We start from the raw sequence: 26764 nt of genomic DNA, 5'->3' as shown, positions 1-26764 counted from the left end.
AGTGACGCTACACAAAATGTATAAATTGAACAAGTAGTTCAATACAAATATAAAAAATATTAAATTAAACCCATAATAAATATTTATATAGGAAATAATAAATAAGGAAAAACCGCAGTGCAGAAAACTTTAACAATACAAATGTGCACCTAGATAATGATTTTCACTTCCATTACATACTCGCATTACATCCATGTCCTTCTAAAACCTTATAAATCCAAATTAGCTGTTTTTAAGAAAATAGAAAGAACTGAACTTTTTCAACTATTACATACTTTGTTGTCCAAGTTGAAAAGCACTTTTAATACTTTAATTCTTGGTTAGATATTTGCAAAACCCAGTGAAAATCACAAGGGTCACTAATAATAATGATTTATGGGGAAAAAATATCACAACATATGGAGATACAAGGTTACAGAAGGACAGCAGTGATATGCTCTCCTATGCACTCAAATGTATATATTTTCCATAGCAGAAAGTGCATAATTTAAGTAAATTTAGTAGTCGCAGTGGTATGCAGCAGGGTACAGACAGATGAGTTATCGCATGTGTACTATGTCGTGAATGGTTAGGACCCTGTATAGTAGGCTACAGATACAGTATTGTATGTTAATTCGTTTTTTGTTAGGAGCAAATAACACCACCCAATAATTTGCCCAATTTTAACAGGGCTGTGGCTGGAGGAGTTGCTGGGACAGGCAACTGGGAATATGGTCCTGGGCCTCTTGATGACGGTATCCACCAATGTCCTCTATGGTAAAGCTTATTCATAAGGCAGGAGAAGAAGGGGACCACCAATAAACCTTTTGTTCCAAGCCCAGTATTTTTCAGCAATGTCACTGGGTTGACATCACATCAGCCAAGAGTACGCGCACGAGTACCTTATCCTATTTTTGACATTCAAAAAACACAACCAATTTTTGGTAACAGGTAAAGTAAGACAGAGCTGTCAAACTGTCATTCTCAGAATGAGGTCTAGTGCAGTATTGTACAGGGCTGCAAGGTCTATAGTGTGCTTATTCTCCTGTCTCTACTCTAAGGAGGACTCGCTGTCTCTCCTCATATTTCGTCTAGGTAGAGAGTCACACTTGCAGTCACTCTCTCAGCAGGAAGAGGCGATGATCTTTTCTGATACATCAAGATCTGATTTGGCGACGAGAACCGGAGCCGTCCTCCCCCCAGACGAATCAAATCCACAGCACTTCAAGAGAGAGACAAAGACGAATGTAACTGCTTGTTTTACTAATACCTGCTCAAAGTTTAACAGTAACATCTTTGTATGAAAAATACGTTTAGCTGAACTATAAGTGGGTGAGAGAGATAAGATCATCACATACAGTATATACAGTATGTGTTGAGGGCTAACCTCTGGTAGTCTGCTCCAATGAGACTCGTCCCGTTTACTGCCAGGATTCTGTCACCGATGTTAAGTCTTCCATCTGCAGCAGCTGGTCCATCTGGAATCAGTGTCCTGATGTAGATTCCAGGAGAGTTCAAAGGGGTATGCTGTGTTTTTAGAAAAAAATAAGAAACTAAAAGACACACTGGTTGGCTTTATAATGGAAGAAATGGGCTATGGAATTATAGCCTATGAATGCATCACTTTTCACTTCATTGTTTTTAACGTTCAGCCAATTTTTTATAGTTGGTGATGGACATGATGGAGAAACAAGAGGAGAACGGGATTATGCAAACCTGTATACATTTCTTTGTTTTGCTGAAAGAAATGACGATATTTTAATTAAAGCTTGCAACTAAGCTCTTTTGGGTCACCATTGACCCCCATAGTATGACAAAATACTGCTATGGGAGTCAATGGTGACCCAAAACGGCATAGTTAAAAACTTCATTCCTTTAAAGCAAGAGGGCATATAAGGCTAAAGTCCTTAAATCGCTCCTTCTAGTGTTGTGCACATAAAACCTTAACCAACAGCAATATTGATGTCACTCACAAGTCCATCGATAAGTCCCATTCCCAGGCCATATGGTCCTTTATCCAGGTCCACTACAAAGACGGAACAGATATCATCAGAGTTTGGGCCCAGATTGTGAGAGACATGGACAGGGAAAGGAAAGCCACAACCACTTAAAGGGCCTGGAGTACGGCAGGAATAAAACAAATACACACAGGACTCAGTTCCCATCTGACACACACAGACTCAGAAGTTGGTCCTATAAACAACATCAATATGTGCACAATAGGGTAAGACACAAGTGCACACGCAAACAGAAATTCAACAAAGTGTACAGTAAACACAAACACACACAAAACTAACAATACGCAGACCTCTGTGTATGTGCTTATTACTCAAGAAATAAACACATGCATCTACACATGCAACTTATTCAAGTGAAATACTAGCAATGTACACAAATCAGTCATGCCTGTCATCGAACAACAACAACTAACATGTGTAGATGATAACTGGGTCATTTCTACTATGCAGTGTCATGTCTCCAAACACACGTAAAAGTATTTACGTGATGTAATAAAACAAAAGGAAATCATTTTATAATCACATTTAGGTGAATAAAGGGTTGCGTTTTAAAGCATTTAACTACTATAAGTGGATTGTGCTATTATCAGATAGGTCATTTTCAAAATAATAAATGAAAGGCTTTAAAGGGATAGTTCAACGCAAAAGGAAAATTCTGCCATATTTTACTCATCCTCTGTATGACTTTCTTTCTTCTGCAGAAGACAAAATATTGTGTTTTGAAGAATGTTGGTCAAGAAAAATCGTTGGGTCCCCATTCACATCTAATGTATAAACACAAAACCAATGCAAGTCAATGGGGACCAACGTTTTTCTGTTACCAACATTCTTCAAAACTTATTCTTTTGTGTTCTGCCGAAAAAAAGCCATACAGATTTAAAATGACAACAAATGATGAGTAAATTATGACAGACCTTTCATTTTGGGGTGAACTGTCCCTTTGAGAACCCTACAATGTTTTGTTACAAGGAAGTTATATTTTGGGACAAATCGAGCCAGATCTTTAATACCCAGGGAACACAAATCTAAACAACCCATGGGTTCAACATCCAGGGAACTACAAATAGATAAATCAAATAAAAACAATACAAACCTTGAATGCGATTTAGGGTTCTTTTTCTAAAAGTGTCTGCCATATGCATAAAAAAGGTACAAATATTAGTAAGGACCAATAATAAACAAAAATAAAACATTCTTGCAATTCCTTAAAATGTTTCTTTGGGGGATTTTTCTAGCATTATTCGACATTTTCTTGTGTAGACAGCTAATCAAGTTTGAATTAATAATGTCACATTTCGAAACGTTTGCTGTATCCTTTGGTTTGATTGGAAAAGCTCTAGACTAAACCTTACTATGCAAAGGTACTGCATAACAGTAATGACCCGACAGACAAACACAGAAGAACACACACATCCACGACCCAAAGGACGTTTCTTTGACTTGCCTTCGAAGCCATTGCTGATGAAGCCATTGATTTTCTTGTGTTCTGGGGTGGAACGCATGCAACCGTTAGATTTAGTGTGAGAGTGTGTATGTGTGTGCTCTTGTGAAGCATGCTCAGAGTAGTGGGCCGGATTGGACTGTGTATTGGAGTGTATATACGTGTGTTCGGGATAGAGAGGCGCGTTGGGTGGAGTAAGTATACAGGAAGAGTCTGTCGTTTGGGTTTGGTTGCCGTGGCGGACTCCGTTCCCATTCCTGTAGTGAATGCTGTGTGGGGGTTTGTCTCGTGGACGATCCTCGGCCCCTGACCCTTCTCCTCTTCCTCCGATACCGGCCGAGGGGCCCCGTACCTCTCCTTCTCCCTCCCCACGCAGAGAAGGCACTGGGTGCGGGCTGGTGAGGGGTTGAGGAGGGTCACGCTGGAGAACAACAATTTCAGGGTAATATGAACAGGAGTTGGCCAGTTTATGCATGAAATGCCTTGACGAAAAAATTATACATAGGGAATAATGTAGTCAACTAGATGTTAAATATCGTAAAAAAAACAATACTAACCTGATCTTACGTGAACAGTTTTACAAGGTAACGTTTTGTATTAAACATACAATGTAAATTGTACAAGAACATACAGTCTCTGGGGTGAAAACAGGTCTAAAATATATGAATGACATGAAAAACTTTACAAACTGCCATAAGATTTTGTAGGTTTAATGTAGGGTTTTTCCACATGCGACCGATACAGACATGACCCATAATTTAGCCAAAAGTAATTACAGAGTTAATCTTATAATCAGATTAAGAATGACTAAGAATTTAAATCTCAGGCCACAGTCATGAAGAGTTCACATTTTAAAACACTCTAAAAGCCATAATCTCATCTTTTTTTAATAAAAATGCACACTGGTGTATATGACAGAAAATGACATTACCTGGGCTTCCTGTCGGTCTGCGCAGCCATTAGAGGGATGGGTCTTGGTGCGCAGACCCCACACAAAGTGACGAACGTAAAGCAGCTGGCGGTATATACTATCCTCGACACAATCGCTCTCCAGATCCACTTTAAAGCCAGCGCTGGGCAGCACGATAGGAGGATGATTCTCAAAACTCTCCAGTAAATCGACTATTGAAAACACACAAAGACAACTGTATACTTGCGTTCATGTCTCTTGATGTATAATGGATAATACCGTGGCTATGCTATGCTATTACATAAAACAAGTCAACAAATGCATATTGTTTAACTTAATAGTAATAGATACGTCATAACTACCTGTTCTGTAGATATATGCCTCGTCTTCACTGCTCGGTTGCCAGATTGGCAGAGGACCCAGTTCAGCCATAAGCTGGTACTGTGTTAAGATTCTGTGTAGCTGGACGGGTTTCAGAGAGGGGTGCTCTGCACACAAACCTTTCCAACTCATCTACACACAAATACGCACACAACAGGAGCGGTAAACACTTTCCGCATTTACACTCATCATTTTTAACAACTGTTAAAACAACCCTTAACATGATAATTAAGCCAAATTAGCCAATAACAAAACATAATCAGACACCTTTCTGAAAATATCAACCGGCATTATGTTTTTACAGATCAGAAATGCTTGAAAGGTAAACATAACTATTGAAGCTAATTAATGGGCCGATACCCTTTTTTTATGCACAATTGTTTCTTGTCTTTTTAATATATGTTTGCTTAAGAAAACCGTCAGCTTTTATATTTTTAAGCCAATAAAGTTTTATATTTTAATACAGATGTGAATTACCACAATTAGAAAATACTGAAAAATGCACAGCAACGCACGATATAAACTAACACAGATAAAGTGAACACATATATGTTACCTGTGTAAGCTGTTGAGGGGTCGTGGCCAAGATGCTCATGGTGCTGCAGAACTTGGCGAAGAATTTCTGAGCGAGATGACTGTGCCCCGCCCCTTTCGCCCAGTCCAATACCATCTTCAGACAAGCCTGAATCTGCAAGACGCGGGATCGCTGGAACCAGCCGCGAGCAGGGCCTGTAAACACATCGTTGTGTACATACATTTGGTGTGCTAATACGCGTATTGTGTATGTATTAAAGGTCACTTCTCACACACTGTGTGAGTGTAAGCGGATGTTTGTGTGTCAAGACCACCCATGATGCTCTTGGTTTTTTATGACATAAGGAGGATTATGGGTGTCTGGAGAAATAATCTTCAGCTGACCGTGGATAATAAACATATGTACACGCAGTGTACGACATGTTTCTTACCGCCCTTTAAAAAAGGAAACTGGAGATGGTTTTGTAACATCATACAATAATAACGAATATTGGAATATTGAATATTAATCCAAATTAATTAAATGGCAGAATTCTCATTTTTGGGTGCACTTTACCTTTATAATTGGACCCAATACATCCATTGACTCATTCAGAGTATCTAGTGTAACACTAGAGGGCAGAATAAAATTGCTGTTCTCTTTTTACCCTGTGTATGTCTCTCTCTCTGATTTTTCACCTGCTCGTCTTTTTTCTGTATCGACTGCTGACACAATACCTGTGCCGTGTTGTTTCCGTAGCAGCACTGTCTGCCTCATGAAAATATATGACAGATTGTGTGATTGTGTCTTTCAGTATGCGTATTTGTGTTATGCTAAAAATATATACACCAGAAATGTGAAAGGCAGCAGCAGAAGTTTGATCGAACCTTTATCGATGAGTTGATTGAAGAGCGATACGTTGGTAAAGAAGAAGAGGTAGGCGAACATTTGACTCTGAATCTCAGAATGAACCTGGTGCTGCTGGAGGAGGTCGGCTGTCGTCTGAAACACGCTCACCACCCTTCGCACGGCCTCTGGCATCACACACACGGCACACACGCAGGTGCCCACAGCTCGGCGGCACTGCTCGGATGAAGGCTCGGCCCCAAACGGGTTGCAGTCTAACAAGCCGGGCAAGACAACGTACAAAGTCTGAAAAGTAAAGAACAGACACTTAATATTAGATTGAGGAGAAGAGTATGGAGTGAGGGTACAGACCAAAACATGCACTGAATAATTCATTCAGAAGCTCTGGTAACATCTCATTTGGTGGCGCCAGACAGACTTCATACAACCCTGTACCTTAGTGATGTAGTAGACACATTGTTGGAACGTGTACATGATCACTTCTTCTAATATGGTCATGGCTTCTTCGTTTGCTGATATTGTTGCTGAGAGGAGAGACTCTTTAGATCCTGCTAAAATGAAAATAGAAAGCAAATGTATTGTACCACAATTTTTCTTGTTATTTTGTTCAGGTTTGCTTAAAACGTTTGGGTTTTGGATCTGTTTTTAAACTTCTCGAATGCGTTTTTTATGTGTATCTACATTATTATTTCAAATGCTATTTGCAAAAAGCATTTTGCATAAGTGTACACAGCAACCATTCAAATTTTATGATACTGCTCACATAAAGTGGCTTATTAACTAAGAAAAATCTAAGAGTTATTAGAAAATATAAAACAATATCACACTAGGTTTTCAAAGGGCTATGTTGAGAGCTGAGAGGGGGCCAGGAATAAAAATCCTCTCATTTGTTCTTCATTTCACAATTCGCTGACACACATTACACGCTCTTCGTCTATCAATAACAATTGCACATCTGCATTGGCCTCTTTCCTGGTGGTGTTCTTAACTCAAGGCTGCTATCGCATCAACCAATACATAATCGGTCCTTGTGTATTGTATCTTCACACATACACTACATTTACTTAAATCTTTCTCATTCAAATAAAATAAGTATCTATTTCATACCTTTATCATCCATGAGCTCAATAGCCTGCATGTACGTGGGTGATTTCTGCTGGATGAAATAAAGTATTTCGATGGCGTTGGACATCCAGAAGAATATAAACTGAAGGTCGGGGACTAGGTCTGAGATGCTGAGCAGAGAAAGCGAAGTGGGGTCCTGACTGTATAACCAAACCAAAAACACACATTTCAGGTCGATTCAATAGTTTGGTAACCCTTACAGAATTGCCGATGGCCTACTCAGCAATGTATGACCTTAGAGGGTCTTCACGTGTGAGCGAATTGCAAGGTGAAAAGTGATACTTACTGCTGAGCTTGCTTCTGGGCCAGGTCCTTTGTCTTCTCCTACGAGACACACGGATGGGCGGCAATTAATGTCAAGGCATTGTAAAAGGCTTAATGTGGGAGGTATAATACAACCTGGTATCACCTCGCTACCTTCCATTTCTCCTCGCTGGGGCTATTAAACCTTTCATCTGTTGTATTTTCTTTACTCTTGGTTAATACTCAGGATGACAGTTGACATTCTATAATTGGATTTTAATAATTAATGGGTTGAGAAGCAGTTGTTAAATGCCTCATAGTCCCTTAGATAGTGGATTAAAGGTATATTACACAATTTGTTCTGTAGCGTTCAAATCTGCAATGGCAAATGTTATGTTTCCCCTTTGGCTCTGCTTTATGTAAAAAGACAAAGGAACAACAAAACTATTGCTCAAAAACTCTGTTTCAAACGAACGTTGTTTAAAATACGATCGAAAATGTCAAATCTAAGTCTATTTGTATTATGAAAAAAACAAGACAGAGTAGACAACTGTGTCCGCCGCTTATTCACTGTTTTGTACCAACTAGAATAGGACCAAACTTACTGCATACGAAGCATTATAGGCAGTTTTGGCCGAAGTTAACTTTTAATCTGTGTTTGCATCGGAAGTTAAGTTTAGGCCACAAAAGCGTGCATGCGCAGTAACATTTGTTTATGTAGTTACTTTCAAACCAAACAGAGCAGTTTTATAGTAAATACATGGAAACGAAGTACAGGCAAGACTACGATTATAAATACAGTCATTTAAAAACACGTCAAAAAACAATGTCATTTATCAATTCTTACATTAAAAGGGCAGTTATTGAAATGTTGCATTAATGGTGCTATTATAACTGCTACAATTAGTGATTTGTTTTACTTAAGAGTATTTTCTAAATATTATTTAGATTGCTGTCACATGACCTCGTCGTGGTGCATTCTTAATACCACAAGCAACGTTAAGCTGTCATACAGAAACAAAATCAGAATCTTGATAACAAATGTTTATCAGTTCAGTCCAATCAAATAAAGAGCCAGGGAAGAGATTGTGGTTCATTTGTGATGCTAAAAAAGGAAGTTCATTGTTTTAAACAGTGCAGTGTGTGCTATTTTGTAGTAGGACAACAAAGGATTCTATGCATACAGAAAATGTGCCTACACTGCACAGTGTGCATTATATATACTCCAGACGTAGTATGGTAGCATGCAATTTCAAACATCACAAACGCATTTGTTGTTGAGCAATCAGGGCAAATGTTAGGATGTACACACTTCCTGAACTAAGATAAAATACTGACAAGAGCACTAACCCATGCTATGGTTTGAATCCTCTTGGCAATTTTCAGCAATAGTTTACCGAAGCTGCCAGGTGGAAATGTATTAGCTGAGTGTTTGATGCACAGGCACAGCAGATATGCTGGAGTCAGCTTGTGGTCATCTCCGCTCGGCTCGATAAGCGTCAGCACCCGGCTCACCAGAGCATCCTCGTGAGCCCGCTCAAATTCCAACGCGAGCTTTCGTTTCTGTGCACTCCGAACAGGAGCCTTAGAGCTGCGTCGAGACGCCACCGGTTCATGTAATACGGCCCCACACATACGACACGCCTCCCCCTTCTCTGGCGTACCCCCCGACTCACCGTCACAAAGCCGCGCCAGCGCTCTGAGTCGAGTGAGGGTTTGGGCGGGAAGAGGTTTCGCACTCAATGGGTCTTTGTACAGGAAGATATAATGAGCACCAAAAGACAATAAATCGCCATGACGAAGAGGAGTGGGCCGCTCGATACGCATGAAGTTAACCAGCACGTTCCCATGGGCCACGGGCTCCAGGAGTAAGCGTTGATCTGAGGAGGTGCGCCGTGATGGAGCACGGCGGATTCGGCAGTGAAGTGGAAGAACATCTGGAGACGAGAGGCAGATATTCGGCCGGGCTGATGCTGTTTCCTGACCGACTGTGTGTTGGTCCCTGTTCAACAGGTAAACCAGGCAATCCTGACAAGCAAGAATAAATCAACACAATAAACAAATATATCATGGGAATTTTTCAATACGTGTTTAAAAAAGGGCTAAGACACATTTGGTCAAGTGACATTTTCCTTCAGTCATTCTCTTTTATTTCACTCACCTGTTGGTTGTAGCCTTGAAGAAGCAGCAAGTGTGGCGATTGGTAAAGAGAGTGTTTAACTCCCCCGTCACGCTCCTTACGGGTCTCATGGTCCCTTGCGGAGCGTGTTCTGATTGGCCCTGGGAGGGTGGAGTAGTACCGCTTGGGTTCCTCACCAGGCAAGCCCACCAAGTTAAGACTGGTTTCACTGAGGCTGCGGCAGAACGATGTTCCGTGTTGGAGCGTCATCGTTCCTTTAGCGCGGTTTCTCTGCAGCTTCCTCGCTTGAGCGTTTATATCTGTTTCAGGGAGAAAATAGTTGAATACGTTGATGTATGCAGACAATAACTAACCTGCAGGATGTAATGAACCAATCGTTTAAGGTTACCTGATGGAATGTACACATAAGCATTACAAAACATAGAATAAGTGAAATTATAATATGTTTAACTTTAATTCATGCTTTCTGATATTACATGGTTTCACTGAGCGTAGATTGTGATGATACAGCTGAAATGAAAACACGTTTTTTAGAGCATTCAAGGACAACGTTGCACACAGCTTGGAGTGGATATGAGAGGGATTTGCAAAAAATAATAAAGATAAATGTTTATGTTTAGCAAAATTGTCCCTATTTACTTACAGTGTAAGAAAAGAGCTTGTTAACGTTCTGCTTAACTTCTTTGAATTAATAACGAAGGTAAAATGGTTATAGAAAAACAACCGATTGAGTAATGTATTCTCTTTTTTAATGTCTAGGTTTAAAGGAGCATCTTTAAACAATATTGAGTTGAATTGTATAGAGACATAACTACAGTATATGTCTATCTGCTGGAGAGAGGCTCATGAAATGATGGATGATTAATCATTGTATGGGGGGTATAAGGTGGTACGATGCTGGATAGGTTCAACACTGGACTGTCACATGGAGCAATACCGTAAATTATGGGTCTGCAAAATAATGGAGGTGGGGCTGGTGGTTGACACCATACCTGAGGACAATCCCCACCTTTAACAAAAGCTGTACAGGGCTGTACCATACGCCAGCCCCTGGGGGAGCTCCGATAGCATCTAGCATTCCCGCTTCTACTGAGGGATGAAGATTGCACAGGGGAGTTTGTGTGGGTCCCTGGGCATGGGTAAACACCACAGCACAATATGTGAAAGTTATATACAAATCCATCAAAATACATACAGATTTCATTTCAGTCTTTCGAGCAAGGCAGGCCATTATTCACCACATCTCGACTCCCTGTAACTGAAAGCTGCAGTAGTTTTAGTTTTCTATGTAAACTGAAACGTTAGCTATAAATCAGTTGTGAAAGAGTGTTCACTATTATTCATATTCTCTTTGTCTATTCCGATAAAAACAAAATCAAATATTGTGTCTTAACAGAACCTAAGGTAACAATAGTTTGCAGTAGTAAGAAGGTAACAAGTTTTAGAATGAATTTAAGGGAGATCTGAAGCATAAAAACAAAAAAACTAAATGTGAGGTCGTCACATCCGATGCCAAGTAAGCCATGTTTTATGTCGAATTAATGAGTAAATAAACAAAAGCGATATCCAAACTCCACCCCTAACCCCTTAAGCTAACAGGTTGATCAAAGTAGTGAACAATTATCTAAATTAAAACGATACTTCCATCAAAACTCTAAGATTTGTCGACCAAAAACACGAGAAACCGTTTGAACCAGGAACACAGTCAAATCAGGTGCACCGGCAATACTCATTGGCTGTTCTAGGATAGGTAGAGTGTCATAAAAAGGAACATTTGAGGCACAGCCTTTTAGTACGAACATTTACATTTAAGTATTGACAGAGATATTTATCCAAAATGACCTTCAGTGCATTCAAGCACAATTCATATGATCAATTCTTATAAATCAAACCTATGACCTTGCTCTACGCATTACCAGTTGATCTACAGGAACACTATTGGTTAAAGAAGATTGTGACATTGAACAGCAAAGTCATATCAGCGGTGTGCAGAATCCAGCTATGTGTCACCTTCTTAAGCATCTCTGCCCTTTTGATTGAGTGTGAAAAGCACTGAATACATATCATTTAGTGAACAACACAGTTAAGACAACAAGAGACCACTTAGCCAAGTGTCTGATGATTGAATAGCATTAGCTTAAAGGGATGGTTTTCCAAAAACTTACAATTTGTCATCATTTATTCACCCTCATGTAAATCAAAACCTGAATAAGACTCTTTCTTTTGCAGAACACAAAATATGTATTTATTTATATTTACAGTCAAGAAATGTCTCTGGTTGTGTGTCTACACAATGTTTTTAGTTACCAACGCTCTTCAAATATCTTATTTTGTGTTCTGCAGAAGAAAGAAAACATGTTTCAAATGAGTGTAAGTGATGAATATATCATTTGGGGTAAATTATCCCTGCAATCTGTAAATTTAGCCTCTATGTCCCCATCTTTGTTTGAAACATTACATTAACGGTTGCTTTACTGGCAAGCTAGACTATGCCGTACTAACGTTTTGCGCAGAATCGTACCCGACAGCTCAACGCAAAATTTAATAACGCATTATCTTACGCATAAGTTTACCGCTGCGAATCAGCAACAAGGAGTTTTGAACCCTGTTGTTTTTATGAGCTTGGGTGTTGGGTAATTGACCAATTATAGGGCATGTGTCCTATGGTGCGACAGCAAAAATGTAGTAAACAAATTGTAAATAATATATTATAGTATTAAAGAGAGTTATATTTATTAAGTTTTAGGCTCTTTTTTCTTTTCAAAAATGTTGCTGTCACACCATAGGACATATATACCTACGCTATATTTGTCAACCACCCATTACTGATTTTTTATTTAAAAAGTTACAAATTGCTGCTTTCTAATAGCCCTATAAAATGTCCTTTAATTCGATTCGTATTTTAAATGCGTTACTTGAGTAAGACGATTTTACCAATACGTGAGATAAACTTCGTCCAGCATCTAAATTACAGAATGATTTGTAGCTGTGTTCTGGTAAAGTGTAAAATCTTGTGGTGAGCCCTCAAAGTACAAACACACACACTTATTCTTTCTACCCAACCAGGAAGAAAAGCAGTTCAACCTGAGGATAATTTATCCGGAGTAATGTGCCTGCTGATATTGATTTAACTTCCACCCTGTGTCTTGGCACAACAGCCACCTTGTTGAATTTGTAATTTAGTACAACAGCATCCAGGCACAAACACAATGACAGTGAGAAAGAGGGTTGCATAACAGTGTTATGACTACTCTGCAATAAAATATAAAATAGTGAAACTGAGCCCTCAGTTCAACTGCTGGGAGCCAGCAATACGAAGACAGACCCAATCATGAGTTTATCTCCGGTACCTGCTCCTGACATCTGCGTGTCAGTATAAGTCAACCCGAACGACCCTGAACGACAAACAACTTTACTCAGTTTTGCATAAATGCGTTTTTGCATTACCTGCAGTTATTGTGTCTTTCTCTTTAGCTGCTAGCTCCTCCACCTCTGCTCTCCGTCTCAGCTCAAAACGGCGAGCGTACCCCTCCTTCGGCTTCCACAGGTCTTGCAGAAGAAGAGGTTTTTCGTTGTTCCCAAGAGCCCGAAGGCACTCGGTCCGCCATCGCCGCTCCGGCCCCTCGAACCGACCAATCACGTCGCACAACACGAAGCTACAAGCCGAGGCCTTGTTCACAGAGTAGCGCTCGAGCGCCTCCTTGATCAGCTCTTGGGAGCTGGAGCGAGGCGTGGCAAGAACGCTCTTGTAGTTAGCACCAGCACTAATTTCATCACCAAATATCTTCAGCACGCCTGGCGCTGACGATTGCGTGGAAAGCTCAGCTGGATCATCCCGTACCTGCTCAGGTAGGTCGGTCACGGAACGGCGGTCTCGATAACTCAGTGTCCGGTAGAGAACCTGCGTGAAGGTGCGACTCTGGCGCTTCAGACGGTTCTTGGACGGCAGAGACATGCTGGCCGAAGTGGAACCGTAGAACATGGTGCCGGAGCTCGCGCTGGTTGAAAAGCTCCTAAAACTGAAAACAACAAATTGACTGGCAATGCAAAACGCTAAGAAGTCTCTTGAGTATCATTTCTGAATTCTTCAAATTAGAAAAAAATACATAAGGTTATTTGTAGGACAAGGACAGGTAAGACATATAACACGTACAGTAAGCTTGTCGTCTAATCGAATTCTTAGATATGCAGTAATCTACTGTAATATCGGTTGTGAGTGGAGGCACATTCCAGTACTGTACAACCACAGAACTATAATATAATGGACAGACAGAGCCTGACAGTAATAGACAGGATGGGCACGGCCGAATATTGTGTAAAGCAAATAAAATACGGTGCCAAGTATCTGACGGAAAATACCGCCTGATGGAAACTATGGGAGTGATGTTTCTGGGCAGCTGTGATAAAATCGTTCACAATTTTCAATATCTCACTGAAAATGCAATTTAATTTACATTAGATACAGTTCATGACACAATGTCTAACCATAATATATCATTATAGACTATCAATGATTGCTGATGTTTAGACAGACAGGTAGACAGACATATCTGAATCAATATGGATGGTTTATGTTAAGACAGAGATCTATAGTCATACAGACATAAATAGACAGACAGATACTGCAGAGATCTCCAATGCTGCAGACATAAGAAATACCAACTAAGTGTGCGTCTGTGTGTGTGTGTGTGTGTGTGTGTGTGTGTGTGTGTGTGAGAGAGAGAGAGAGAGAGAGAGAGAGAGAGAGAGAGAGAGAGAGAGAGAGAGAGAGAGAGAGAGAGAGAGAGAGAGAGAGAGATAGAGAGAGAGAGAGAGAGAGAGAGAGAGAGAGAGAAACTGCATCAGCTAAAATCCTCACTACTCTGCAGTCTGAACGGAGGACCATCTGTTCGTGCGTGAAAATAATTAACCGTAAGAACGCAAAGCCTATTCACAAACTGTGCGTTTGACAAAACATCTAACGTGTCTGTTCGTTGTCTTATTAAAATGCGCAAAATCACTGACACAAAACTTGCGACTTAAAGGTGCAGAACATGAAATGCGAATGAATAATTTAACCTTCATTAAGACTTTACCCGTTAGGCCTATTGCATCTTAACTTGCGTATGAAAGAACAGCGCGTAACGAGCAATAATTGCTCAAAGTTTCATTTTAAATGAACAAAAATGAAAAACCAACAACAAATATAACGTTGCAAGACGGAGCTCACCTGTCAAACGCGTTTCATTCCCCGTGTGCCGAAGTGACTCATTTGGAGGCATTAATTTTACACGAGCGTCTCCTTTTGCGCGTCGGGCTACTGCGGGTCTCCACTGGCAACGGCGCGAGCCAACAAAGGCACCTGCTCCCGGCTCCTAATCCGCTTGTGCGTCTTAAGCAGCCCGTCTCAGACCTCTGATCCCTCACAAGCCTCTCGCTGGACACATGTTATTCACATTTGCCAGCATTACGACTTGTGCGTGCGTTAAATTAGCCGGGGAATATAGTTTAGGTCCGCCCAGTCACTGTCATGGAATGCGACAACGTCTACCTGTACAGTGAGAGCGAGGTGACAAATATACATTATTGTACAGGTTTAATTTTCATGCATTGTTTAGCTGTACAGGTGCTTCACCACACGTTACATGCACTTGCTCGCAACATCTTTCTGAGGGTTAAGGTTATACTCACGCTCGTTGCAGTAAAGGGCTTCATTCCGGAGACCTCTGTTAGTTATTTGCAGTATTCCCCTTCGTGTCAAATCCATTGACTGTCGAAATCTCTTATTTGTTTATTCAGAATGGGTTGCATGCATGTTTTGTGTCCCGCCGCTATTGTTGGGCAGTCGTCGCCGCTTTTTATTCCGTTACCGTTACCCTTCTATTATTTGCCCGTCTCCACTGGCTACAGTGTAGTCTGCATGCTTCGGCGTCTGCATTCCCCGTGCCGAGTGCAGCCGGAAAAAGCCGAACCCGGAGGTCTCGCGCATTGTTGCACTAGCCCGGGTCACCCCCCCCCCTGGGCAAAAGTGGGGCGCTTGAAAGGGTGAAATAGGAAATAAAAGTCACACAATTGCCCCCGTTAGAATTTGGACACATAAGATGCGTGTAAATAATTTAGTTGCATTAGATATTAGTTTCCACAATATAAAAACAAGTGGCATTTCCAGTAAATACACTTAGTCTAGCTACAATGCTAAAGTAAGTATTGACTTCATTAACTAAAATACGTTGAGAGAAATTGATTATAGAATTGTGAAAGTGAGACAAATTAGGTGATTTCTAAGATTCTAAAAAATAAATACTATAAAAAGTATATTTACGTTGACTGAAGATTTCATTAACAAGAGGCGGCAAAGAAGCGTAACCAACATGTGACATCTAGCGGTGCGGAGGTGGAAGTGCTGTCTAAAAACTTTTGAATCAAAAACATGCTTCATATTTTCTGTATATCTGGTGATTACGTGCAAAAAACTCTTTAGATAATCGTATGAACAAGAACACATGACAAAAATTCATACATTTTCCAATTAACATGTATTTTGTCCTGCAGAATATCATGAGCATTCAATGTTAACGATGATATGCCAGAATGACGATATAATGTACAATATAATGAACTTTCAATTAAACAATATTATTATACTGTTATACATCACTTCAGATTTTTATCATAAAGAAAATAATCAATACAGATTTGCAAGGGCGCAAGACCATTTTTATTTCACATTTATTGATCAACCCACAGACATTTTTCTTTTTAAAAGAATTGACATGAGGAAGATGTTATTGAAAACAGATACAAAACCTGGGGCAACACAAATATTGCAGCAAAATCACAATCACAAAAACCTTTATGTGAAAGTTACAAAGGACACATTTCTTTAAGCTGAGTGAATCAGTAGAACAGCTAAAACCATAAAGCCTTGAACTGCACTGTAACACAACCAAAAAAGAAAAGGCACAATGATATTTACAGTGGGTTCAGGGTTAATATTTCAAGTGGATTTAGTTTTATTAACAAATCCAGTTTTAAAAACGTTAACTGTACTCAGTACGAGTAGAGTTGATGCCTTTCAATTCGAATGTACAGTATTATGAATTAGCTGTGGACAGTATTATAATATAATACTATAAAACCAAACATCGGTGCAAACATGAAGTATGTGAAGAATATAAACTATCAATTAAAGGAATAAAACTAGTTTGAAATTATAGACTTAGTAGGATTAAAATAGTATTTTCTCCTAAAACATGGTTTTCTTAGAAATGCAATGCATTTTCTGATGGATGAAACACAGCCAATCACTGCTGCAGGTCACTCTTTTACATTCATTTGAAAGCCAATGTAAAGCTGACATTCATTCATCATACAACTTTCAGTATATTCAATATATTGTGTAGTTTTACTCAATTCAAGGTAAATAGAAATCCAACACTACATTAGGCTTAGTGGCAGTAAAAGCTGTATCATGGACTGCAAATGTAAACTTTCTGAAGCAACCGCTCCTTTATGTTTCGGTAACTCGATTTAAGACAGTCCTAAGTAAACATATTTTTCATTACAGACCAGACCACATTAATATTTAAAGAGACAAAAAGCAGGATCACAAACAAATAAATACATAAAAAAGGAAGCCACAATATCCAATGCAATAATGCACCATCACATCAAAGATCATAAACATAATTGATCAATTATGTAAAAACACTGGGTTTATGCTTAGTTCAAATAAAATGTACAAATTGAAATGTTTAAAACGGAAAACTCAACATTATATAGTTAATACTTTATTAACTTGTACAATATAATGTAAGTTAAAAGTAGCGTGAAATCTATACAACAAAAAAGGTTTTGATACAGTTTGCCTTGTACCATAAATTAGATTTTTCTATCTGACACCATGTTCATTGTCTATCCCGCTTAAATGGATAACATAAACAACTGTAAAGGTACACTATAATAAAATAAACAATGAAAAACATTTGTTCTATATTTAACCTGGCTATATCCTGCAGTTAACTGACTAATACACCGGTGTACCCATATGGACTCTATACAGCTGTGTTTTAGAATTCGACCTTAGTATTTTAATGTTCATAAAGCCTTTAGAAAAAGTCACTAATGCATCTTAAAATACTGTAATGGTTAATCTCTCTAAAAGTCGTGACAGAAAACAAACGTAACAGTGTGTTTACAGATACATTTCCTGACAAATTAACCATTTGCATTCTCTATTCATAATACTTGAACGTTACTTTGATTCTGATCAGAAGTAATAAACAATAATAAATACACATTAAGAAAAAGCTGTTACATTAAATCCAGTATTCAGAGTTTTCAATGGTCAGAGACCATACCAATTTAAATAATTTAGTCGTTTTAGAAACTAATGTATAAACTGCAGATAATTCATTGTTGTTTCTATGTGTCTCTAGAGAACCTGTGTTGCCCTGATTACAAATCTTGTTTTGTTTTAGATAAAATATTAGTCATCAACAATTTTCAAGCGCACTTTAAAAGTTAAATGGTAATTAAAATGTGTATGGCCTGAGCGAGCAGGACAAACATGGAATGTATCAGAAATATGATGGCACCGGCCAGTGAGATAACCCTGAGACCTGAAGCTTTGGCTGACGAGTCCAATAAAACAGATGGTTGATAGACAGAATTTTAGTGTTGACCACTGGTAAACTCATGACTAATCTGAGTTAACACTAAAACCCATTTAATCACAGGATTACATTAAATGGAGCAGAATAAAAGTGTTCATGTCTCAAATTTAAAGGGATAGTTCACTAAAAATGACTAGTCATCATTTATTGTACCTATTGTTATTCCAAACTTCTTATGCGTATAATGTTTTAATATTATAAACGCTGTTTCTGCAGAGAAAATACAAGATTGTCAATAAAAGGTGATCAGTTTGAGTAAACAATTTGTGTAAACTATCCCTTTAACCATGATATAAGTTGACATGAAGAGACAGTCAGTAGATCAGTATTCTCTCACAAAACATTACATGAGGAAGGCAAAAGCACAATTCACAATCCTACACAATTATAAATAACACAATAGCTCCATTATTTTTAGGACTAAAAAGACAATCAGCATTGATACTGAATTACTTACAAAGGCGCCTTTTAGAGAGTTTACCAACACATAACCATCTTGTCACGGTATGGGTTGAAAACACTGAACCGTTCACGCTATTAAATCAGATAATGTCACTAGGCAAAAATTTCCCAGGACATTATCAGCACTTGTGGCATATCTTAAAGACATAACGCATCTAAAATGAAACAAGCGTTGTATAGTATATACTTTTAATGCTATAACTCTATAATAGCCCGCCTGGTTACTTTCTGAAAGTATGTTACTTTCTAAAGTGTACAGTAATACAAAATGCATACCTGTTTCTGTTGCGTACGAAATAAGAATCATTCCCTATTGGCAGTGACAGAAGGTATAAAGTCACAGGTTTAAAAATACTACAGAAATCCCTTTTTAAACTGTAGTCACGCAACTGCTGTCCAGGATGACTGCTTTCAAATTTAAGTGGCAGTGATTTTACCTTTAAAAATATTGTAAACTTTGAATTTTTCAGTAGACTCTAGCTGAAATTTCCTTTATCACTCTGGATTGCAAATGGCGTTGTGTCCAAAATGACCCCTGCTGTCTGTAGTGTCACAAAGGCTAGTTGGCTAGTCGTGTGTGCTAGTTATAGACCTAATAATAAGTGACAAGAATTACATCAGTCAAAAAGAAAAAAATCGTTATTTTCAAGAAATAATACCGTTTCTCCTGTTATACATTCAACTGGCAAATAAATTATTTTGTGGTGGTTGTGTGCATTTGTGTCACCGGGCCGTACTGGTTGGTTGATTGACAGGTGTGTAGAGGTACTTCCAGATGGCATAGTAATGGACGCTCGCTCCCATTACGACAAAGAGGTGCCATATAGCGTGAGCAAAGGGAACTATACCGTCGCTTTTAAAGAACATGGTGCCCAGCAAATAAAACCCTCCACCAATCAGCAGCTCATATAGACCAGACCTGTCAGTCTGAACAGATGAATAAAAATAAGTTTCCGGCTGTTTGTCTTGATATTGTCCATTTGAAAACTTAAATTTTCTTACCATTGAAAGAATGACAAGGGCAGGAAAAACTCCCATTACCACGTAACAGATCAGCTCTACAACTTTGAACCTGAAATACAGAAAACATGTGAAACAAAAGGTCAACAATAAACACGTTTCCATACAATGCGCAATATAAAAAAACCACACCTTACCTCTCGTGAAAGAAAAATACATAAGCAGTTCCTCCAGAGGCCATCAGCCAGACAACCCAACGCATGTGGGCAGCCCAAGGGCCGAGCTCCCGCAGTGTCAGCCTGTCATAAATACATTTGATTTTTTACTTTAAATGAAAATGATCTTGAAAGTCTACTAGTGTACTAACCAAACGCGATGCGATGCCTGTGGTAAGCAATTTGATTGTTCATACAGAGTGCGAAAAAGGGGTGGGACGCGACGATCAATCACAAAACAAAGCCAATCAGAACAGTTTTTCTCTGTCCACACTGCAGCTGAAGAGTGCACATAGAGATGCCTCAACGGACACTATGCTATCATTTCAGAATCTAAACGTATGGAATCAAATAAACTAAGTTAAAACTAAACTTATATTGAGTTTTCGGTGAAGCACATCATATGTTGTTAAGTGGATAGTTCCCTCAAAAATATCATTTATTCATTCTCATGTTGATCAAAAGAAGATATTATGAGAAATGTTTCGCTTTTGTGTCCATACAAAGTAGTCAATAGGGGCCAATGTTGTTTGGTTCTTCAAAATATCTCCTTTTGTGTCATGAGAATCATTTTTATATAACTTTTTGGATGAATTATCACTTTAAAAGCTGCCGTTGTATTCATTCGGAGTTTAACTAATTTAAGAACTAAATTGCCATTTTAAAGGCAGTTCCAATTCATTTTTCATTTTCAGATTTTTTCGTATAGATAATTTACACTTTACAAGATGCTCACCAAGGTGTGTATGAAGCAGCAATGAAGAAGTAGATCACCATCCTGTCGCACATGTGGAAACAGTGTTCAACTGACCTAAAGGTTAAAATTAAGACTTGTTAAAATCTTATTTCTTCATAACTGTACGTAAATGTTGCAGGTATTGATAATCGAACAGTGAGAATGAATGGACTGTTCTCTCTGCTGCCCAAAGGCAGACTGTTACGCAGTATCCGATCACGCACAAGCCGACTGAGGGACAGCTTTTTCCCTCAGACTATCAGGCGGCTGAACACTCAGAACTGATCCTTACACAGCACACATCTCTGTCTATACCATTCACCATGCACTTTAACTTCACCACCACAATTTTTACCAACTGGACTTCAATGTAGCACTTTAACACGATACTTTGACAACATCTAGTTACCAGCCATAACATCTACAATCACTCTGTGCATTGTAGTCTAACATGTGTATTATGTTGTATTTTTTTATATTAATGTGAATAGTAATGTATATACTATATATGAAAGTATTTGTAAAATGTCTAAATGTGTATAATGTTATTTGGCAAACGTGTCAATTGTATTCTGCACTGTCTGGTGCACGTGCTGTTGGAATAAACGTGATTTGATTTTACCGAAGATGACTTTTCTTCCAGGAGACAGTATGGAACACGGTGGATATGATGAAAAGGCTTGACAGTCCCGCCCCATAGAGCCACGCCGAGATCTCCTCCCAGTGGTCATCTGACAGGAAGTACAGCAAGACTCCGCCCACAAGGCTGGGAATGATCCAGAGCTGAGCAAAGAATTGTCACAAATACAAGTTCATCAATGGGTGGAAATCATGAGTACCTGCGGAGTAATCTTTTATCTTCTTTGTCAAAACTACGATATTGAATATATTTTATGCACACAATTGTATTTAAGGCATTATACACACAACTCACCGCATGTGTGGCACAGTTAGCAGCGTGTTCATATTCTGTTGGTTGGTATCTCTTATTAGATGGTGCACGATTGTTCATAAATCTGAAACAGAGCCATTTCCTTACAAACTCAAACTCTTAATGCATTATAATATGTATGGTCTTTTGCAACTGGTGTTAAAGAAAAGTGCTATCAATTTGTATCATACAAATAACTTGTTTTATTTAAGTCTCTGCACTTTTACTATAAGTACATCTCACTTTTCGCAGTCCCTTAGTCAACAAATCCTCTGTTCGCAGTGTATGTGCCTTTGGCAACTTAAAGTCATATGCTGTGGAAAGTGGTCGAATTTGGTAAGTGATTGACTCAACTGAACCAGTACAACCTATTCTGTTCAATTTGATTTGGTTTAACAAATCTATTAAGTTAAATAGATAAATTATAACATGATATTCAAAGGAAAACCAAGCATATAGCAATCAGGCCAGGTTTTATGTATTGCAGAACTTGTGGACTTGACTTGCATACTTGACACTATTTCCGTTGAAAGCATTAAGCATAGTATTACGAACATAAAATGTTCCTATCAATTATTAGTAATTTTACAATTGTAATTATTTACACTTAAATGTTATCACTATGTGTGATCGATGAAACGTTTTACTGTAGTCGGCTGGCAGTGACTGGTATCAGCAGACAACCAGCAGTCAGTGTCTTTTTACACACAACCCAGCACAGTGCCGATGTCACTGTTGTCATGGAAACACATAAGACTGCAATGAGGCTGTGTTTTCACTCTTCCCACCCCCATGTATCACAAAAGTGGTACAGAAGAGTATAAAAATGTTTAACGTTTAAACATTTGCAGATATGGGTTTGAGGTCAAACAAGTTAACTTCTCACAGAACAAAACATCTTTTTAGAAATTAGATTAGGGGAAAATGTCATGTGACACAAATTTAGACTACAATCCACTCATTCTAACACGATTACTGTTTTGAGCAACCTAAAAGATAATTTGTTCAATTATTTTGTGTTATATTTGGGTTGTGAGAGCCAAGCATTGAAACGTTCATGGTGAACAAGTTGAATGTTACCACATCAAAACCGTGTACAAGCACTTTTCATAAGAAAAAGTCATTCTGTAGGTGATGGCGTGATGAAGACAGAGACGACAAACATTTCCTTCCACATTTACAATAAGGTCAAATAAAACGTTTTCATTTTAAACGTGCTTGTTAAATAATTGGAGGCATAACCTGCATTTGTCCTACTTTCCTATAGCAACCCAAATAGCACGGCCTGAATTTAATCTAGTACATTATACTGACAATTGACCCAACCGACACTCAAACAAATAATCCAATGGTGTTGCTTTATTATTTAGTTTAAAACATAAAGGTAGGCTACAGCATGTCATCGTGAAACTAAAATGATGCAGATGTTTGAAACAAACAACGGTTAAACGTAACACCTCTGTAGAAGAACAATACACAACAGAAACCATCACAGATGTTATGATGATTTAATGGATATTGTGCGATTAAACAAAGATAATCCATTTCCACATGTACTGAATTGAGTTATAACTGGTGGGATGTTTCATGTGTTAAAGTAATTTTGTAATTGTCTTCTTGGTAAACAGCTGATGGTTTAAAGTTGTTTTTGCAATGTCAATAGAGTTAGAGATCGATGGAGTCTATTATACCAACGTGAGCGCGCAGCATCACTCAAATGTGTTTACATTCATTCTTACTGATCCATGCGATACGGAACTGATCCAGATGTTAACTGCTAGTAAACGGTACTGATATCTTGTAATAATGTCCCGAATAAAACTCACAATGTCTCCTTGCATTGCCGACCAGTCTTCGACCGCAACATCCAAAACAACACCACCACTCCCTGGCACATCAGTCCATCGCGCATCGCGGTTCTGTTACACGACCGCTCACACGCATTAGCAGTTTTACGAGCGTTTAACGCGTTTTGAATTAAAATAATAAAACCCCTCAATCATCAAAGTACACAATGTGACGTTTCTTTTGTGATGCGCGGGTGGCACGACACGACAAAGACGCTGAATCGAGGAGGAGGAAACCACGACAGTCTTCACATATCGCACAATTACTACATGCAAACCGACCTGTTTATTTCGTTAGTTGTTATTTGCTATCGACGTTTACTCTTACCTTACAAGTTTCATTTAAAAGCCCAACAGTTGCGCGCGCGTAGAAAAATTGTAGCGATTCAATCCAAAGCGCACACGAGAGTTAATCTTTCCCCGATACGGGTATCGACTAAAACACTCATTTGGGTGCAAAAACACGGCACGATACGTTCGTTTCGAGCAACAATCCGGAAGTGGAAGCGTTAACAGTATCAGAAGAGCCGGGCTTCCTGCAGCCACTAACATCTGTGGAATGGTGCGTAAACCATCAGTCTATTCAAGATGACCACATTCGTGTTACCATCACCAAACGATGTTTTGGCTATGTTGGCAAATGCACAATTAAAACGAGGAATGGTTATATTTGAAGCACTGTTCAAAAACGGCCCTACTTTGTACCACACTTTCTAGCTGACCTTTGACCTTCATTGTCTCCAGTTAATCCTGCCCCAAACAAAAGCATGGTAACATGTTTATGATGGACAGCTGTGTAACCTAATTGAAATGGCTTACAAGCACAAATGTGGGTATAGTGCGAGCATCAAACATGTTTGCGCTTTGCAGTTGGGTAAAATTGGTTTTAATAGTGTGCTTTATAATTGTATGTGTTTGTATCGATTTTCATTGCTAGTCAGCCAAGTTTAATCTAGTACAATATACTGAGAACTGACACGCGGTAATAACATTCCATATAATAAAACCAAGGATAAACAGATATGTACATAACCAATAATTCATAAACATTGGAATCAAATATACTGGCCCGATTCACACTAAATATTATAAAATTCCCTTAGACTGAAAACATTTAATAAAACAAGGAATGCACAGATGTTAATTTTGGCGGATAACCAATAATTATTTACATTGAGCCGATATTTTGGCCTACAATGATAAAGCGTCTTAATATAAAATTTCCTTACACTGAAACAAGAGGAAAGCAGACAACTGCTTTTATTTGAAAACTGCAGAAAAACAAAGGTAAGAATTAGTCCTTTTCACCCTGAAAATCATGTACAAAGCCCATTTAATGATACTTTAACAGAAATACAGCGTACGTCAAATTTGTTATTAACAAGTTGACCACTGTTGGCTCAACGTGCTGGCTTATGCTTAACATGAAGTCCGTATGCATGTTACTCAAGCTTTAAAATACTAGAACTTTAGTTTGTGAAGAGTCAAACAAGTGTTTTTACTTTAGTTCAAATTGTTAAGAGTAAATGATGTATTTACAAAGAATGTTTTTTTACGTCAACTTCACTTTAGTAGGCCTATATAATAAAATATTTCTTAAACCAGTTGGATACATGCACATTTAAAGAGAATCCTTTTCTATAAACAAGTCAAAGCTTTCCAGGGATCATATTATTGATCACCACTCATTCACACAGTCAGGACACTTTGAAAACTTAAAACCTAATTTCTGGTTCTAAATAGCAACCAAAGCTGGAGGAAGATTTTTTTTCGTTTTGTGTAAAATACCCTTTTCATCCATATATCATATCAGATACATCCAATTCTGTAACACTTTTTTTATTGAATAGATACAATGTTAATACTTTGTGCATATTTAGTGCTGAAGTCAGTCATTTATACGCTAATGTGCTGTAGTCAACCACAGCAATGTAGGAAGTGACTGAAGGAGCTTGTGAATTCCGACCTGTAGCCACCCAATGAGACGGCCGAAAGAGTCTTCTCACATCTGCAAATAACAGAAGAGATAAGGATCCAAACAGAGAACAAACTCTACTAGCAGGCCACTCAATTTAGCTCAGGGAGAGAGTTTTACAATCAGACCCAGTAACCATGGATCAGATTTATAAACAGTTTCTCATCACTGCATACAAACGTACAAGATTGACAACAAGGTGTGTCAATCTGAAATCATAAGGTATAAAATGTCAATGGTTTCTTCGAACAGAGGAAACTTAACTCACCTCTTACGCACCCACATCACTTTAGCAGCCGAGGACTTGCCAAAGTTCCCACATCCAGTGAAATCTGTTGAAAGAAAATCAATACTTCATATCTACAGCTCGAAAACGTTTAATATAGTGATTTATTTACAAAGGAGCCTCAGACAAGCAAGTCGAATCAACCGCTGACATTCAGCGTTCATACGAGGTGTCAGAAAAATTTGGATAATCATCACTGGCTCAACAACAAGGTCATCGCATCCTGAAAGGGTTACATGAAACAAATTCCATCACTTACCAGCATTTCACTTGATCGATGCACAAGGCGCAGACGCTTAACCAGACGCATGCGCACTGGCTTCATTCACGAATCCATGCGCTTGTGCTCGCACACCATGTTGTACACTAAAGACAACGAAAATACAAATTTTAACAAACGTATTATAACCTCACAAGTTACTTTCGAGGCTTCTCTGCAACACGAGATAAAACACAATAGTTTAAAAAAGGGTTTATATATAAAGCCTCAGATTAGCAAATAGAATCACCCGCTGGTATACAGCGTTCATACGAGGTGTCAGAAATAAAAAGGTAATCATCATCGGCTCAATGCATAGTCACCACAATTATGTAATAAAACCCAAATATAAGGACTTACCGTCACGCATGCGCGCTGCCTCCAATCATCCAAGCCCACGTGTTTCTGCGCACGCACCATGGCACAGCCTGAACCATAAAGCAAAAGCACCAACGTTTATTAACATTGCCAATGTACGACTTTGATTGTCTTTATACGTGGGTTACATGGAATATTAAAATGCACTTTCTACACATCAACGTGATCGATCAAAAACAAACAAAACGCTTATATCGTTTATAATCTTAAAACATCCTAAACAACAAAACATTGTCTTACAATAAAAACATTAGAAGGACAAACTTACATGGTTGGCCTCGGATGACACCCTGATGAAGTAGACATCACAAAGCTCTAACAAGACAATGACAACAGTAGCAGAGAAAGAACGTCGAGACGCGTGTACTGCTTTTTATAAGCACACTTCTTCGTGACGTTTAACAAGATACTTTGAAACTCAAGTACGCCCTCTGTCGGGTGGT

General features: G+C 38.7%; 2 protein-coding genes and 1 long non-coding RNA gene across 3 annotated transcripts; all 3 read right to left on the bottom strand.

Annotated features, from left to right (window-relative positions):
- Positions 1 to 1102: 1102 nt before the first annotated feature.
- radil (Ras association and DIL domains) lies at positions 1103 to 13600 on the bottom strand (the record flags this gene model as incomplete). The annotated part of the gene is given in 16 exon segments (XM_079462371.1): positions 1103 to 1158; positions 1161 to 1201; positions 1367 to 1506; positions 1953 to 2095; positions 3442 to 3859; positions 4370 to 4560; positions 4711 to 4861; positions 5286 to 5458; positions 6131 to 6395; positions 6546 to 6661; positions 7218 to 7375; positions 7522 to 7559; positions 8829 to 9506; positions 9640 to 9917; positions 10628 to 10747; positions 13066 to 13600. Coding segments are annotated over 16 exon segments (3501 nt in total).
- A 2694-nt stretch (positions 13601 to 16294) lies between these two features.
- LOC306897522 (monocyte to macrophage differentiation factor 2) lies at positions 16295 to 23999 on the bottom strand. Its single transcript, XM_079462346.1, has 7 exons — positions 23752 to 23999; positions 21580 to 21661; positions 21268 to 21428; positions 20646 to 20720; positions 19892 to 19993; positions 19737 to 19806; positions 16295 to 19661 (listed from the first exon to the last, which is right to left on the bottom strand). The coding sequence occupies exons 1-7, from the start codon at positions 23763 to 23765 to the stop codon at positions 19458 to 19460; spliced, it is 708 nt and encodes a 235-aa protein (XP_079318472.1). The 5' UTR covers positions 23766 to 23999; the 3' UTR covers positions 16295 to 19457.
- Positions 24000 to 25241: 1242 nt separating this feature from the next.
- Positions 25242 to 26704, bottom strand: LOC306897852. The gene is made up of 5 exons (XR_013787042.1): positions 26590 to 26704; positions 26304 to 26371; positions 25944 to 26050; positions 25667 to 25730; positions 25242 to 25431 (listed from the first exon to the last, which is right to left on the bottom strand). It is a non-coding gene; the product is annotated as an uncharacterized lncRNA (long non-coding RNA).
- Positions 26705 to 26764: the final 60 nt, after the last annotated feature.

The sequence above is a fragment of the Barbatula barbatula genome (genome assembly GCF_947034865.1).
Source record: "Barbatula barbatula genome assembly, chromosome: 8".
Lineage (NCBI taxonomy): Eukaryota > Metazoa > Chordata > Actinopteri > Cypriniformes > Nemacheilidae > Barbatula > Barbatula barbatula.
This window is presented reverse-complemented; position numbering and strand designations above follow the sequence as displayed.

What these genes read in the sequence shown, in the direction of transcription:
- LOC306897522 (XM_079462346.1), bottom strand. An exon ending in GTATTTTTCTTTCACGAGAG is followed by an intron (nt 19,807 to 19,891) that starts GTAAGGTGTGGT and finishes TCTGTATTTCAG; the next exon opens with GTTCAAAGTTGTAGAGCTGA. An exon ending in CCCTTGTCATTCTTTCAATG is followed by an intron (nt 19,662 to 19,736) that starts GTAAGAAAATTT and finishes TCATCTGTTCAG; the next exon opens with ACTGACAGGTCTGGTCTATA.